Below are 14,336 nucleotides of genomic sequence, written 5' to 3'. Positions count from 1 at the left end.
GGCCATCACCACATCCCATGGCAAAGAATTCCATAGATTAATTGTGTGTTGTTGTGTGAAAAAGTACTTCCTCTTGTTGAGCCTAAATTTCCCGACCTTCAGTTTCATGGGTGACCCCTGGTTTTAGTGTTGTGTGTGAGAGAGAGAAATTTCTCTCTGGCCACCCTCTCCACTCCATGCATAATTTGATACACCTCGATTATGTCTCCCCTTAGTTGCCTCTTTTCCAAGGTAAAGAGCCCCAGATGCTGTAGCCTAGCCTCATAAGGAAGGTGCTCCAGGCCCCTGATCATTTTGGTTGCCCTCTTCTGCACCTTTTCCAGTTCTGCAGTGTCCTTCTTAAGAGACAGTGACCAAAGCTGTACGCAGTAATTGTGGGATATGAGTCTAAGTTGGCCTGAATAGGAGAGATTTTATCCACAAAAAACTCATCAAAAACATCACAGTGGGTAATTAATGGTTCCAAATTCTGATTCAAGGGAGGAGGGGCAGGTATTAGCCCTCTCACAATCCTGAACAACTCTGTTAGATGTGAACTTGCAGGTGCAATATGGGCAAAAAGTTTTTTGCTTCTTTGCCACATATATTGCCTGAGCATAGATCTTCAAATGCGCTCTGCGTTGTAATTTGTTGGGTTTGAGTTGAGTCTTTCTCCACTTGCACTCCAGTCATCTCTCTCATTGCTTCAGCCCCCATAGTTCTTCCGTATAGCAAGAGGCCAGTTTTGAAGTGGGTCAGAGAGCTATTAGGAGTACTACTTAGGAGCTATTGTGTTACTGCCCTGGTGTGTTTGCTGTTCCAATTCTCCACCAGGGCATCAACAGGGTCACTGGCAGACCCAAAACTAAATCCTTCAAAGGCTTCTTGGAATCTTATTGGATCCAATAACCTTCTCGGGCAAATCATCTTAATAGGCTCCTCAGCCCTGCTGGGGTGGATTATGGTTGTGAGTCCAACCTTAACTGGATGGTGGTTTGTCAATGACAGTGGGGAAATTACAGGAGTCCCCACCCACGGAACACCATCCTAATCAGAGTAAAAGACCAGCTCAAGCATGTGACTATATGGTATGTTCAAGTTACGTATTGTATAATATCTCGCATTGTTCTAATACTTTCAGGAAAGTATTACATCTGAAACATTTTAGTTTAGTTTAAGTCTAGTGGCTTATGTGCTCTGTAGCATAACACAGGCAGTGCCGGAACCGCTTGTGCTGCTGCCAGGCTCTAAAACAGGCCTGCTCAACTTAGGCCCCCTGCTGTTTTTGGGCTGCAACTCCCATAATCCGCAGACACAGTGGCTTGTATCCAGGGATTATGGGAGCTGTAGGCCAACATCTGCAAAAGTTGAGCAGCCAAAGTTGAGCAGCCCTGCTCTAAAACATATAGCCATACTGCCACACAATAGGGCAATGCCAGGAATGCTGTCTCTTGTGCGATCACACTGTGCACGTGACTTCCATTATTTCCAGTAGAAGTCACACATACCGTGAGATGGCTCAAGAGGCAGCATGCTTGATTCTGCTCTCTTGCACAGCAGTGTGACTACGTGTGTTAGATCCCCGCAGTGGCATGGGCAGTCTGGCATCAGTGTTGTGCTGCGGGGTATGTATGCCACTCTACTTATACTAAAATAATCCTATTAAGATAGATAGTTTTTAAAAAAAACAAAAACCCTGCTAGTTTGAGACCAGAGTTAAGACTTTCTCATATGGGCTCAAGCTCTACAATGCCAGGAAACTGATGCCTTAATTGGCATGCCACATGATCAGTAATGATGTTGTGCAATGTCACAAATTGCCTTCCTGGCACCCACACATTTCCTTGGCCTTTGAGGCCCAGCTTATGATGGAGAGGATGGAAGTGCCTGGTACCAGCAAATATGCCCCATAATGCCCACTGCACACAAGTTGCAAGCAAACACAATTTGTGACATAGCACAACATCATTACTGATCACATGGCATGCCTGTTAAGGCATCAGCCTTAGGTTCCAGTTTCCTGGCTTTCTAGACAAGCCTGGACAGATTACATCAGTTATTTTCATCAGAATGTTTGTGATATGCCCATCTAAAAATTGGACAAATAAGCATCAAAGTGTCAATTTTCAGCATTTTTAAATTTGTAGTTCCGGCATTTGTTTTCAGATCTTCTTTAAATTCAGCACATTTGTAGACTTTGATCAAATAAATCACATATGCAAAGTTTCAAGTTATAAATATGACAACTGTTAAGCTAATAAGCAGTAACATATGGAGGCTTATAAAGATGATCTGCCTCCACTATTTTTTATTTTATTTTTTTGCTACTTGCCAGAACTAAAAGGGCCCCTTTAGTCAATGATTTACTTGTGCACTTTAAAATAAAGAATCATTAAATTATCTTACAATAACTTGAGGGTTGTTGCTGTATTAATATCATTCTTTCTTTCTTTTCTCTATTTTAACTGACTTCTTACAGAAGGATATTCACTATCAAATCGACTTGGCTTTAGCTTAATCATACTTCCTGCTGTCATTTTAGTGCCCTTGCTCTTCGTATTGTTAGGATCAGGTGAGAATCTGCCAACTTACTAATTCACTAGATTATTCTTAGACTCTAAAATGTTGTTGTTCAAGGGGAGGGATAGAAGGAAGACAACCCTTTTAGCATGATGAAATGTGGAAGCTTTGGATAACAGAACCTCTTGGTAAAAACAGTAAATATGACGGTATAACAGAGCTGCAGAGTGCTTCGGTCTTGTAGCATTGCATTGGGGACTAGGCAAGCAAAGGAGGGGCAGTAGGAAGAGAGATTTTGTTTTCATTCTTTCTGTTGTGTGAGGCTTTACTTGAAGTAAAAAAAAAAAAAAAGAACTTAGACTCTGTCCCCTGTCAGAGGGGACAAGTGTCTTTTGTCCACTTTGGAGGCAAGGAACTAGACTAAATTAGACTAAGGATATACTGTATGTGTGAGTCAGAGTCTCATTTTAGCTTGGACACAAGCAGGTCTATACACAAAGTGTGATAAGCCAGCTTGTTTAGCTAATTGTCTCTTGTTTGTCATTGTACTTATTACAGTGCAGTAAGTTAGTTAAGAAGGCCTGGCTCTTTGAGGTGGTTTAAGGTCATAAGAAAAAGTCCTGCTGGATCAGGCCAAAGGCCCATCTAATCCAGCATCCTTCTTCACGTGGTGACCAACCAGGTGCATCTCAGAAGCTTACAACTGGGGGAAAGAGGGCAATGCGCCTCCTCTTGGTGTTTCCTAGCACCTGGTTTTCAGGGGCATTCCCCCTCTGATCCTGGTGGAGATACAAGAGACCTTCATTTTCCATGGCTTCTTCACAGATTCGCCTATTTGTGGGGCCCCTGCCTGCATACCAGTTCAGTTATCTGTGGGGGGATATTCATGGTTTTCTACTCTCCCGGTAACTGAAGTTCCAGCCACTTACACTGCCTGCTTCTTTCCAGCCACTCACCCCTCCCTCTGGCATGCTAGCTAAGAAGTAGGGAGAGTGGTCATTAAGTGGCTACACTCCCTGCTGCAAGGAGGGCTCTTAGCCACTTGTGCTGCTTCTTAAAGCCTCTCCACTTGCATGGGGAGACATTAAGAAGTGTCATGAGTGGCTGGGTGCCTTCACCATGTCCTCTCTAAGCCTTTAGAGAGGCAGTGAGGAAGGCTTTTGGCCACTCGCACTGCCTCTTTAAGCCTCTCTGAGTGCCAGCGGGGCAGTGGGGAGAGTGGCCGTTTAAATGGCCACTCTCCCTACTTCCCCTGTGTCGCACATCTAAGTGTCCCAGCCACTCACTCCACCTGAAGCTGAACCTAACCCTGTTTTTTTGGTTAGGTTAAGCACTCAAATATCATGGATTCACCATTTGCAGGAGTTTCCCGGAACAGAGCCACCACAAAAAAGGAGGGCTTCCTGTAAACAGTTATCCAGGCTAGTAGCCATTGATAGCCCTATCCTCCATCAGTTTGTGTTTTTTGAATGCATCTTTTCTTTGGCAGTGTTTTGTTTTTATAAGCATTATCCCATATAGGACACAGATTTGTGTGGTTTAAATTACATTTTAGGAAAGCCTTATTCCTACCTGTCATTCATGTATCAGAGTTCTGCTCCTCTTCTCTCAACAACTTATTTTCCCCTCCAGTTTTTGAGAAACTGCCACGCTTTGCGATTATTCTGGTAGCCCTGAAAGCAATTGGATATATAATTGCCCTGATTGGATTTATCATTTCTTTGTCAGGTAAGCAAAATGCTTAGTTATATCATGTTAATACCTCTTTAATTTTTAACTTGCATGTTTTGCCTTTTATAGTATGCATATAAATCAGTTAGGTGCTGAAAAGTATCTTGCAACACTGCTTTTCTGCACTGTGAAACTCACAAAGGATTTCATAGAAGGGAATCTATTAATTCTGCTTTATTATTGTTATCTGTGAACAAGCAATGGCATGAAGGTGAGCTTGCATTTTCCTTAGCATGACTGTGCCATGCATCGCTGTATCTTGAAAGCAGGACCTAAAGATGGTGACTGGAATTATTAACTTTGTAACACTTTATATCCTACAGATTCACCCAAAGTCACTGTTGACCTTTTTGTTGTTCTTTTAATGTAAAATTACAAAAAGTATATTGTGTGCCATCTGTGCCGTGTATGCATGTGCACATTCACACGTGTGTGCTTACATGCATGTAATTAGCCGCTTATACGGCAATATAAGAGAGAATTGTGGATTATTATTATTATTCATATTAATAATACATTTAGGTGTATTTTTAACTTTAATAATGTCACTTTCAGAAAGAAGACAGATGTGAGAAACTAATGGTTCTCATTTTAGAGAGAGAGAGAAATTAAAATTCATTAAAATGCTTACAATTGTCAGAGGTCATGTTTTAAGGATAGCCAGCCTAAAATAATGATGCCATACTAGACATCTATACTTGCTATGTTCTTTTGATGGTGTCTTGAGGCCACTTATTCTGCAAAGCTTATACTTCGCTTTGAGTTGTAAAAAAGATATAATTATATTTATTGCAGCCCTTAAAAGCCAAGCAAACACCAGCCTCCATTTTTTGTGCTGATGAAAAAAAACCCCAAAACCTCAAAGTGCACAAAATCAATCTGTTTAGAGGTGGAGACTGACATACAGACTGAGTTGCATGAGGGGGAAAATTTCCACTCTTGCATGGAGGGAGGGTTGATTTTGCCCATTCTCCTCTGTTTCCTCTGCAGCCACCTGTGCCTGGAGAAAATGCCTTCCTAAGGGTCCCCCTAACCTGCAGAACAAAGGGGGAATTGGTCCCTTTCTGTGCAAGCGTAGACATTCCCCTTGGGCAACTATTAGTCTGGTTGTTGGCCACTATTTATTTAAAAAAAATGGAGCCAAATTGAATCAGTTGGCTTTAGCTGCAATGACACAGTCATTGGTTTATGCCATTGCAGCTGAAGCCACATTCCGTGTCTGGCAAATAGGTCAGTGTTGGATGGCCCTGTTGATTGCTATACATGCTTGCCTCTTATCCTTCTTTCTAGATATGGCCAGCTAAGGGTTGCATTAGCTTCTGTGGCTCTAGTGGGCTCCAAAGGCCATTTTGAGATCTGAAGGAGAGCTCTGCCCCTGCTATATAATTTCTAGTCAGTTTTTGCTCAAAAATGACTTCCCATTCTACTACCAATTTTGGAACCCTATATAGTAAATAGAAAATGGATGATGATGATGATGATGATGATGATGATGATGATGATGATAGTAGTAGTAGTAGTAGTTGTTGTTGTTGTTATGCTATTTACACACAGCATACCAGATGATATTGACTGGATTTGGTAATTTAATTATTGGGCCCTTTCCAAGGGTCTAGGATAACTAAAGAAAAATTAAAGATAGCGTTATAGTATTCGTGCTGTCCGAGTAGTGTGGTCTTCTATAGCTGATGTGTTGTAGTTTTATCGATGCCCAAGGTGTCAAGATGGTGTTCAAGTTCTTTTGGTACTTCACCAAGGGCACTAACAACTATTGGCACCACTATTGTTTTCTTTTCCCAGAGCCGCTCAATTTCAATCTGAAGGTCCTTGTATTTAGTTATTTTCTCCAGTTGTTTTTCATCGACTCGTCTATCCCCTGGGAGTGCAATATCAATTATCAGAACCCGATTCTTCTCGATGACTGTCAGATCCAGCATATTGTGCGCTAAATGCCTATCAGTTTGCATTCGAAAATCCCAAAGGATTTTTGCCGCCTCATTTTCTGTGACCTTCTCAGTTGGATGATTCCACCTATTCTTGCTTGCCAGCAATTTGTAATTCTTGCAAAAGTTTCAGTGGATCATCGCAGCAACTTTATGATCCACTGGAACTTTTGCAAGAAGTTTTGCAAGAAGTATTATTAGTAGAAGTAGTAGCAGCAGTATTATTAGCATTATTATTATTAGAGTCAGTTTTTGCTTTGTTAAAAAAAACAACTTTAAATTTCAGTATTATCATTGAAGCTTAGCTTAGGTTTGTGTCATTATTCTCTAGATTAAAGTCACTGTCAAGATTTTTGCAGACATCTTCCCCATTCCACCTCCAGACTTATCATGACTCATTTTCGCACAAGCCTATTCATAGTAGATGAAAATTGTTAAAGATACAGGTCTTGGTTTAGATAGGGTTTTCAAGTATGTGAGAAGTATTTTGGAATCCAACTTGTAAAGATTTCTCCCACCTCCCGATAAAATTTTTTAAGATGCCTATTTATTTTGTCCCAGATAATAATTTTGTCCTTCCGATTCTTATCAAAGATTAGTAGGCAGGAGTACTAATGACTAAGTTAGACATGAGTAACTTGTCTAATTGATTTCAGTGGTGCTTAATCATGACTAGCTAGTCTGGTTGCTGCCCGTAATTGTTTAGTTGCACCAAGTACCAGATTGGAGCAACATAATGTGAAACACTTTGCATGCTCAAAAAGAACTATACAAATATGAAATATTATTGTAGACTTTTGTGATGCAAATTCAAATGTAAAGGAAATTGAGATATTATTGTGTCAGTGCTTTAGAAAATGAAAATATTTTTAAAAAATATTTGCTTGTAGTTGGCTTATGATTGCATTTTCTAAAGTAATAAGATTCCCTATTCCTTATGTAGTCAGCAAAAGGCCATACTTTATATCCCTGGTCAGATATACGAATGGGTGCAGCATGTAGGTTGTGTTTAGGGAGGAGCTATCACTCAGTGGTAGAGTACATGCTTTAGATACTTAAGGTCTCGGGTGTAATTCCTGGCATCCCTAGTAAAAGATCTGACAGAAATTCTGGAGAGTCAGAAGGCAGTTATATATGTTGTAGCAAGACCCAACTTTTCTGTAGCCGTGAATGTGTACATAGAAGCACAGCTTGCTGAGGTAAGGCTCCAGCTCATTCCCTAACTTGATTTGCACTGCCAGCTACTTCACATATTACAGCAGGGCAGACGCATACGCATATTAAAAAATGTGATAGCTATTCAACTCCCCACTCCCCCCCCGCCCCCCAATTATGTTATTGCATATATCAGGATATTTCTCAAGGACAAAACTTCTCTGGTTGAGGAGCCCTCTGTAGTCCTTTCAAGAACAGTAGGTAAAAGATCAAAAGCTTGGAGCTGAAGGGCATCTGTCAATACAATAAGAACAGCCCTGCTGGATCAGGCCCAAGGCCCATCTAGTCCAGCATCCTGTTTCACACAGTGGCCCACCACGAGATGCCAGGCTGTGCATTTCAGATTAACCGGTTTCATTTGAATGAAATTAGTCATGTATACGGTATTTGAAGGTATTGATGTTTTATGTATTTTATGTATGTTCTTGTTTCTTTTCTTTTCTTTTCTCTTTTCTTTTCTTTTCTTTTCTTTGTATTTATGCTGGCCTTGGGCCAAAATAAACAAATACATACATACACAGTGGCCCACCAGATGCTGCTGGAAGCCCACAGGCAGGAGTTGGGGGCATGCCCTCTCTCCTGCTGTTACTCCCCAGCAACTGGCACTCAGGGGCATCCTGCCTTTGAGGCTGGAGGTGGCCTATAGCCCTCCGACTAGTAGCTATTGATAGACCTCTCCTCCATGAAGTTATTCCAACCCCTCTTAAAGCCATCCAGGTTGTTGGCTGTCACCATATCTTGTGGCAGAGAATTCCACAAGCTGATTACGCATTGTGTGAAAAAGTACTTCCGTTTGCTGGTCCTAAATTTCCTGACAATCAATTTCATGAGTTATCTTTTTTCTAAACTAAATAGCCCCAGGTGTTGTAGCTTTGCCTCATAAGGAAGGTGCTCTAGGCCCCTGATCATCTTGGTTGCCCTCTTCTGCATCTTTTCCAGTTCTACAATGTCCTTTTTTAGATGTGGTGACCAGAATTGTACGCAGTACTCTATGTGTTTTTATTATAAAACCATAGTTTTATATAATAAGGGCATTATAATATTGGCAGTTTTATTTTCAATCCCCTTCCTAATAATCCCTAGCATGGAATTGACCTTTTTCACACTTGCCGCACATTGAGTAGACACTTTCAACAAGCTGTCCACCACAACCTCAAGATCGCTCTCCTGGTCAGTCCCCGAAAGCTCAGATCCCATCAGTGTATGCTTGAAGTTGGGGTTTTTCGTCCTAATGTGCATCACTTTACACTTGCCAACACTGAAGCGCATTTGCCATTTTGTCTTGTTTTCTAATCCTCTGAGGTTCCTGAGTGTTCAGTTCACAATAATCAACATTGTAGTGCATCAGCTAGCAGTGAAGAAGTCACTTCACATGCTTGTCCATTATACCAGTGAAGCTTAGGACTCTTGCTTTTTATCTCCCAAACGTGCACTCTACTGTGGGCCACATTATTAATATAACAGACTCCCTTGGAAGTTCACAGCAGAGCAGTGCAAACCATGCAAGAGAGATAGCAGAAGCCTTGTGCTGTCAGTGAAATGTCTACTTTACTTTGTTCATGTATCAAAAGTCTAATGTATTCAGGCCCCTTCAACAGGGTGTGTAATCCCAGATACATTTTCTCTCTTCGTCATTCATTCATTCCTTTCTGTCTATAAGAATGCTGCTTAAGGATTAATGGGTCCCTCTTTATTTATATTTGTAATGCTATTTGTAACACTGTCCTATCTAAACAGCACAGTGTGCATACAGTGACCATGTGTAACTGTTGGTAGCTCAAACATTTTGTTTTGTTTTTGTTCTGTTTTTTACGGAAGTGCACATATGCACAAAGACTCTGATATAAGAGGGATTGCTCCGCCATCACTACTTGATTCATATTTCTTATGTTAGAATGCGGCTAGAGTTTTGTAATTCTTGACTGGCTATCTAATCTTGACTCAATATATAGTGAGGAGAGAGAGAGAGAGGCATGCAATTAATAGAGGTTTTAATGTTGCTTCAAGAATCCTGTGTGTCTTTCAGTGGAGTGTCTGGGCAGTACTAGATTGGAAGAACTGAGTTTTGGAATCTCCATACTTAAGTCATTTATAGCTTCTTCTTTTTTAAATCACACTATAAATGTTTTTTATAGACAAACTATTTTTTAAAAGTATGCCTACTCTTTGTCTTTAAATAATGAAAATGCAAATACTAACCCTAACTATTCCTTCTATTTTCAACAGGATGCCTGAGAAAAGAGACTACTGTTGTGGTTGTAGGCTTATTAATTATTGATGTTGTAGCAGCAGTTGGTGTAATCTATGTGTTTATTTTTGGTAAGTACTTTCTATTTAAAGGGAATACTTTCACTTTAAAATTTTATTATGCTTGCATATGCAGAAGAGGGAATTCCTACCTATCTGTGTTTGTTTTGTTGGGGTTTTTTTGGAGACGATTGACCAGTAGACTACAGATGCATGTTGCTTTCGCTGTAAAATAGATTGTGCTCAAAATATCTCCTTGTTTGAATGCATGGAAGGCAGAATGCAAAGATTTCTGTGTGCTCTCACAGACACAGGTGATGACAAATGCATGTGCCACTAGCACTTTTGTTTGTCCTTGGAAGTTGTGTACACTTAATGGCTTCCACTGCTAGTCCTATACTCGCACAGCTGGTTTGACAGTGGGAGGCTCCCTGCACCTCTCAGTTGGCTGTCCTGGCCTGGGATGGAGTCAGCAAAAGCACAAGGCACTCGGAGTGCTTGCAAGGGCCATTCTTGGCATTTCGTGTGCTTGGAGGACCATTTCAGAAAAGGTGGAGGATTCCACATCCCTTCCTGCATGTGCCAAGGCCTAGTAACACTCTAAGCCTTGCCCTGGGTGCTGGAAGGGGCTGGGTAAAAGGTGTTAAGTAGCTTCCTTGATGCTTTTACCACACACTGAAATTGCTGGATCTGCAGTAGCACTCGGTCGGCACTTGTTGAACTGGCTCTTTTTAGCTTCCTTAACACTCCTGAGTTGAGGCTTTAAAATGTTAATGCTCCATATGTAGCACTTGTATTTAATAAATTATTTGTAAAATGTATAAGCCAGAATCCAGTGCAGTGCACAGCTTGCTTCACATATCCAAACAAGCTTCAGAATTGCTCAAAGTTTTTGAATTAGTTGGGGGAGGGTATCTGCTGAGCAAAGATCAGTTCAGGTGAGTGATGAGGGCTTTTTCAAAGAAGCAAGGAGAACATGTATAGTACTGTATATACTCTTTCTTTCTTTTCTTTAGTAATGATTGCTGCACATGTAAGCATTCATGACTAGTTGCTAGTCGAATGATTCCAGAAAAGGATGTCTGTGCTTGAAGTACTCTCCCCAAAACCAGTGAAAAGCTGCCTGCTGACTAGCAAAATGAGTAAATGCTAATCCTAAACTCTGCAAAAATGGATGACTGAAATCAGATGTCACACTAAATCATGGCTTGTGCTAACTGTAACTTAGAACCTGAACTATAGATTGAACTTTCAAATAAATTTAGCTTGGCGTGCACGAAGGCTGTTCTCACGAGCAGCCAAACCCAGGTTAGGGCTAGGGATGTTCACGAACCAGGTCGGCTGCGGGGCGGGTGTGTGTGTGTGTGTGTGTGTGTGTGTGTACCTTTAAGCAGGAGGGAAGGTGCTCTAAACCCCACTGCTGTGTTTCCCCTGCCAGTGCTGTGTCCAAAATCACTGGCACGGGGCAGCAGTGATTTTGGACACCGCGCCAGCTGTCTGCCAGTTTGTGCACTTCCCTAGTTAGGGCAGCCCAACCTGGGTTAGGCTGCTCATGCGCAGCACCAGGATTCATGCGGGTCCTGGCACTGCCCACCCACCTAACCTCACTTTTAATGGCCTTTAGATAAGGTTAAGGGCTCAAGCGTGCTCTTTATCCCAGCACGGGGATTGTGTGTGTGTTTGGGCTGCTTGCAGCCAGAGTACACACAGAGGCAGGGAGTTAGCGTGCCTGTCTCATGGAGCTATCCCCCAATGCACTGCACTTGTCACATGGTACATTGTGGGATATCCAGAGACCGGGATGCATCGTACCGGCCTCCAGAGATCTGCACTGCTTACAATAGCGTAGATTGTGTGAGTACTCAGCTCGCACATTAAAGACAACTACAGTGATTGTCTGGGGAGAAGGTAAGTTGAACACTGCCCCACCCCCAACCTGGAATTGGCCATGAGAATGACCTTACAATATTGTCTTTAGTCTCACCTGCCCCCTCTCAAAATCCTATATGCTATCCCAAACCATTCTGCTTGCTTGCAAGAAATAACGCTGCTCTTGAGTAGGTGTGGAGTGCATTTCCTTCACAATTCCTTACCCTCCAGCAATCCTTTTTTGGAACATCTCTGTTAAGCACCATAACACTGGCTTTTAAAATACATTTGTCTTGGTTAATAGGCTTTTCAGAATCCTAAAGTGTTCCTGCATTACGTACTGCTGCAGATAAGTCTCTTAATGGCTTTGCCAATGCTTCACTGACTTTTGCATTCTTCAGATGTTATAAAAAACAGCCCCGCTGTAGCTGTGTACAGCGGGGTGAATGGGGAGGAAATTCCACCCCTGCTGTGTCACCCACCCGTATGCCCTGCCATCATACTTATAGTGGGGCTCTTCTGAAGAGGGAATTGCCCTACCTGTGATGGTGGACACTTCTGTGATTGTGAGGGTGGATTGATCCCCACCATGAGCATGAGCAGGGGGACTCTCACATGGGTGATGTTGCAGGGGTAGGACTTCCTCCCCTTTCTGCCTGCTGTACACCTACAGCAGTGTTTTTTTATAACATCTGAAGCTGCCTCATCATAGAATGACCTTGTGGTCCTCTTGATGGTGTTCTCTTTACTGCAGAGCCTGGCACACATTGTCCTTAGATCTTGTCCAGCACAGATGCTCCTGAGTCCTCTAGTCTTCTGAGCTTTACTCAGTGATACTTCCAGGGGAGGGGGGAGGTCACTTGTGGGTTGCACTTTTGGTGTATTTTGCAAATTACACCGGTGTAGCAGATCTTGCAGTACACCTCGGTACAGAATGAGTTTCTGTGATTGAACAGTAGTGTAGGTGATGTAGTTATGATTTCCTCATCTGTACTATTTGATGTTACTGGTTTTGTTTGCTGGGACTGAAGTGAAAAAGCAGTGGCCAGCATCCAGACTAAAGAAGTGTTCCTGTAGCAAACACACAGGATGCACTATGAGGGAGGGACAGTTTTCATCAATCTCCTCTTCCTTCTGAAGCTGACTGTGGCTCCCCAAAATATGTCTCTGAAGGCATGACTCGCAAAGCGTCAGAAAAAAAGTGGAGAGCAAAAAATTCCTCCTTGGTAGCATGGCCTGCACATTCACTTCATGAGCACTTCCTTAGCCTGGATGTTGACCAGTGTATTGTGGGTTGCGAATTTGCAGTTCCAGAAAGGATCCTACTCAAGCTGTGTTCACTGACGGAGCTTGAGGATAGGGCTGTTGGCAGAAGGGGGATCACAGCTCCATAGTGCTGTGCATACTTCTGTTATTTCCATTATTGATTAGTTTGCATAGAAGAGGTGAAGGCTTGTGTACATTAGCCATTCTTCAACATATGCATTCTAATAGTTGAGTATTCATGACCATGTTGGTTTGGTTCTGGGGTGTCATGGAGCCATTGCAAAGGAAGCATGTACATGAGGAGAATAACATAGAAAACTGCATCTGAGTACATCATGGGATGCATGGTTCTAGAGGGCTCCAACAAGGAAAATTTGCAGGTCTGTGTCTAAAATGGCAGTTTCCATCTGAGAATTCAGTGATTGCACTTCAAAAGTACAATTTAAACATTGCAGCATTTTAGTATGTTGGGATGGTTAGCAAAATATAATCTTACTTGGGGCAGCAGGATATGAGTCCTGATGTGCAGAGAAATGTAAAACAATTGTCCTAGCCCTCAAAGCCTGCTGGATTTCAGCCAGTGTTCTTGTGCAGTTCCATAACGGTGGGAATAGTGCAAAATACCTTTGGCTTGGATGTTAATGCTGAAATTATTTCTTCATCTTATGTTTCTCTTTTATGGCAATAATTAGATTTGTGAGCTTAGTCCTGAATTTGAATGTGTTTATATACGGTAAGAAAAACAATATATATTTTTTAATTCTAGGTTCCAACTTGAAAGATCATCAACCCCCAAGGGTAAGCTTAAAATTAATGCATTTGGGGTGAGTAGATGGCTCAGGGGACTTGTAATGAAATACTGAGTCTTTCACAACTATTTGGAATCAGGTTCGTAGCAAGCAAAAACACTGATAATATGGATACTGCAGTTACTTCACTACTTAGGCCATTTCCAATCATGGGACCATAGAACCATGATTTAACTCATTATTTATTCAAATTATTCAGTCTGAAAGACTGCAGATTGACTTGAACCTCAGCCTGTCATCCACTGGACTCATTTATGGCTGTTAGTATATGAATACAACATATTCTATTATCTGTGTACACAACCGTTGATCTGTATACATATACAGTTATTCACATATTATGTTTCATACTAGGGATGTGCACAAAACAGACTTTGCTATTTGCTTTGAGCAAAAACAAAAATGCACATGGCCGAAACATTTTGTCAAAACAGTGGTCAAACCAGTTGCTCCAACAGAACAAACCTTGAAACATTTTGAATGTTTTGGCCATAGGAAACAATGGGGAAACTTGAAACACCCCATTGTCCTCCATGGGTAGCTCCAAGGGACACCAAAGTGGTTTGGGTGGTAGGGCATGATGAGTGCTACCTACCACGCAACCCACAAAAGAAATGTGCAAGTGGGTGATTATAACAAATTTTTAACCTTTCCCCCAAAACCCTATAGGATCTGTCCCTCCCAACATAGAACACACATTTGAAACACAATCCACAGATGGCAAAAAAAGAATCACTGACCTAGAAACCACCTCCAG

At 41.8% G+C, this 14,336-nt stretch overlaps 1 protein-coding gene across 5 annotated transcripts in view; it reads left to right on the top strand.

Moving 5' to 3' along the window:
* Positions 1-14,336, top strand: part of CD47 (CD47 molecule) — a 94,415-nt gene that overhangs the window by 70,212 nt on the left and 9,867 nt on the right. For all 5 annotated transcript variants that reach the window (XM_053311718.1, XM_053311714.1, XM_053311715.1 and 2 more), the window contains exons 6-9: positions 2,459-2,551; positions 4,132-4,227; positions 9,615-9,707; positions 13,537-13,568. In XM_053311718.1, coding sequence (XP_053167693.1) covers positions 2,459-2,551; positions 4,132-4,227; positions 9,615-9,707; positions 13,537-13,568 — 314 coding nt within the window. The remainder of the gene's footprint in view (positions 1-2,458; positions 2,552-4,131; positions 4,228-9,614; positions 9,708-13,536; positions 13,569-14,336) is intronic.

This window comes from Hemicordylus capensis, chromosome 3 (genome assembly GCF_027244095.1).
Source record: "Hemicordylus capensis ecotype Gifberg chromosome 3, rHemCap1.1.pri, whole genome shotgun sequence".
NCBI classification, from domain to species: Eukaryota; Metazoa; Chordata; class Lepidosauria; order Squamata; family Cordylidae; genus Hemicordylus; species Hemicordylus capensis.
Note: the sequence above shows the minus strand (reverse complement) of the source record. Positions and strands in the feature narration are given on the sequence as shown.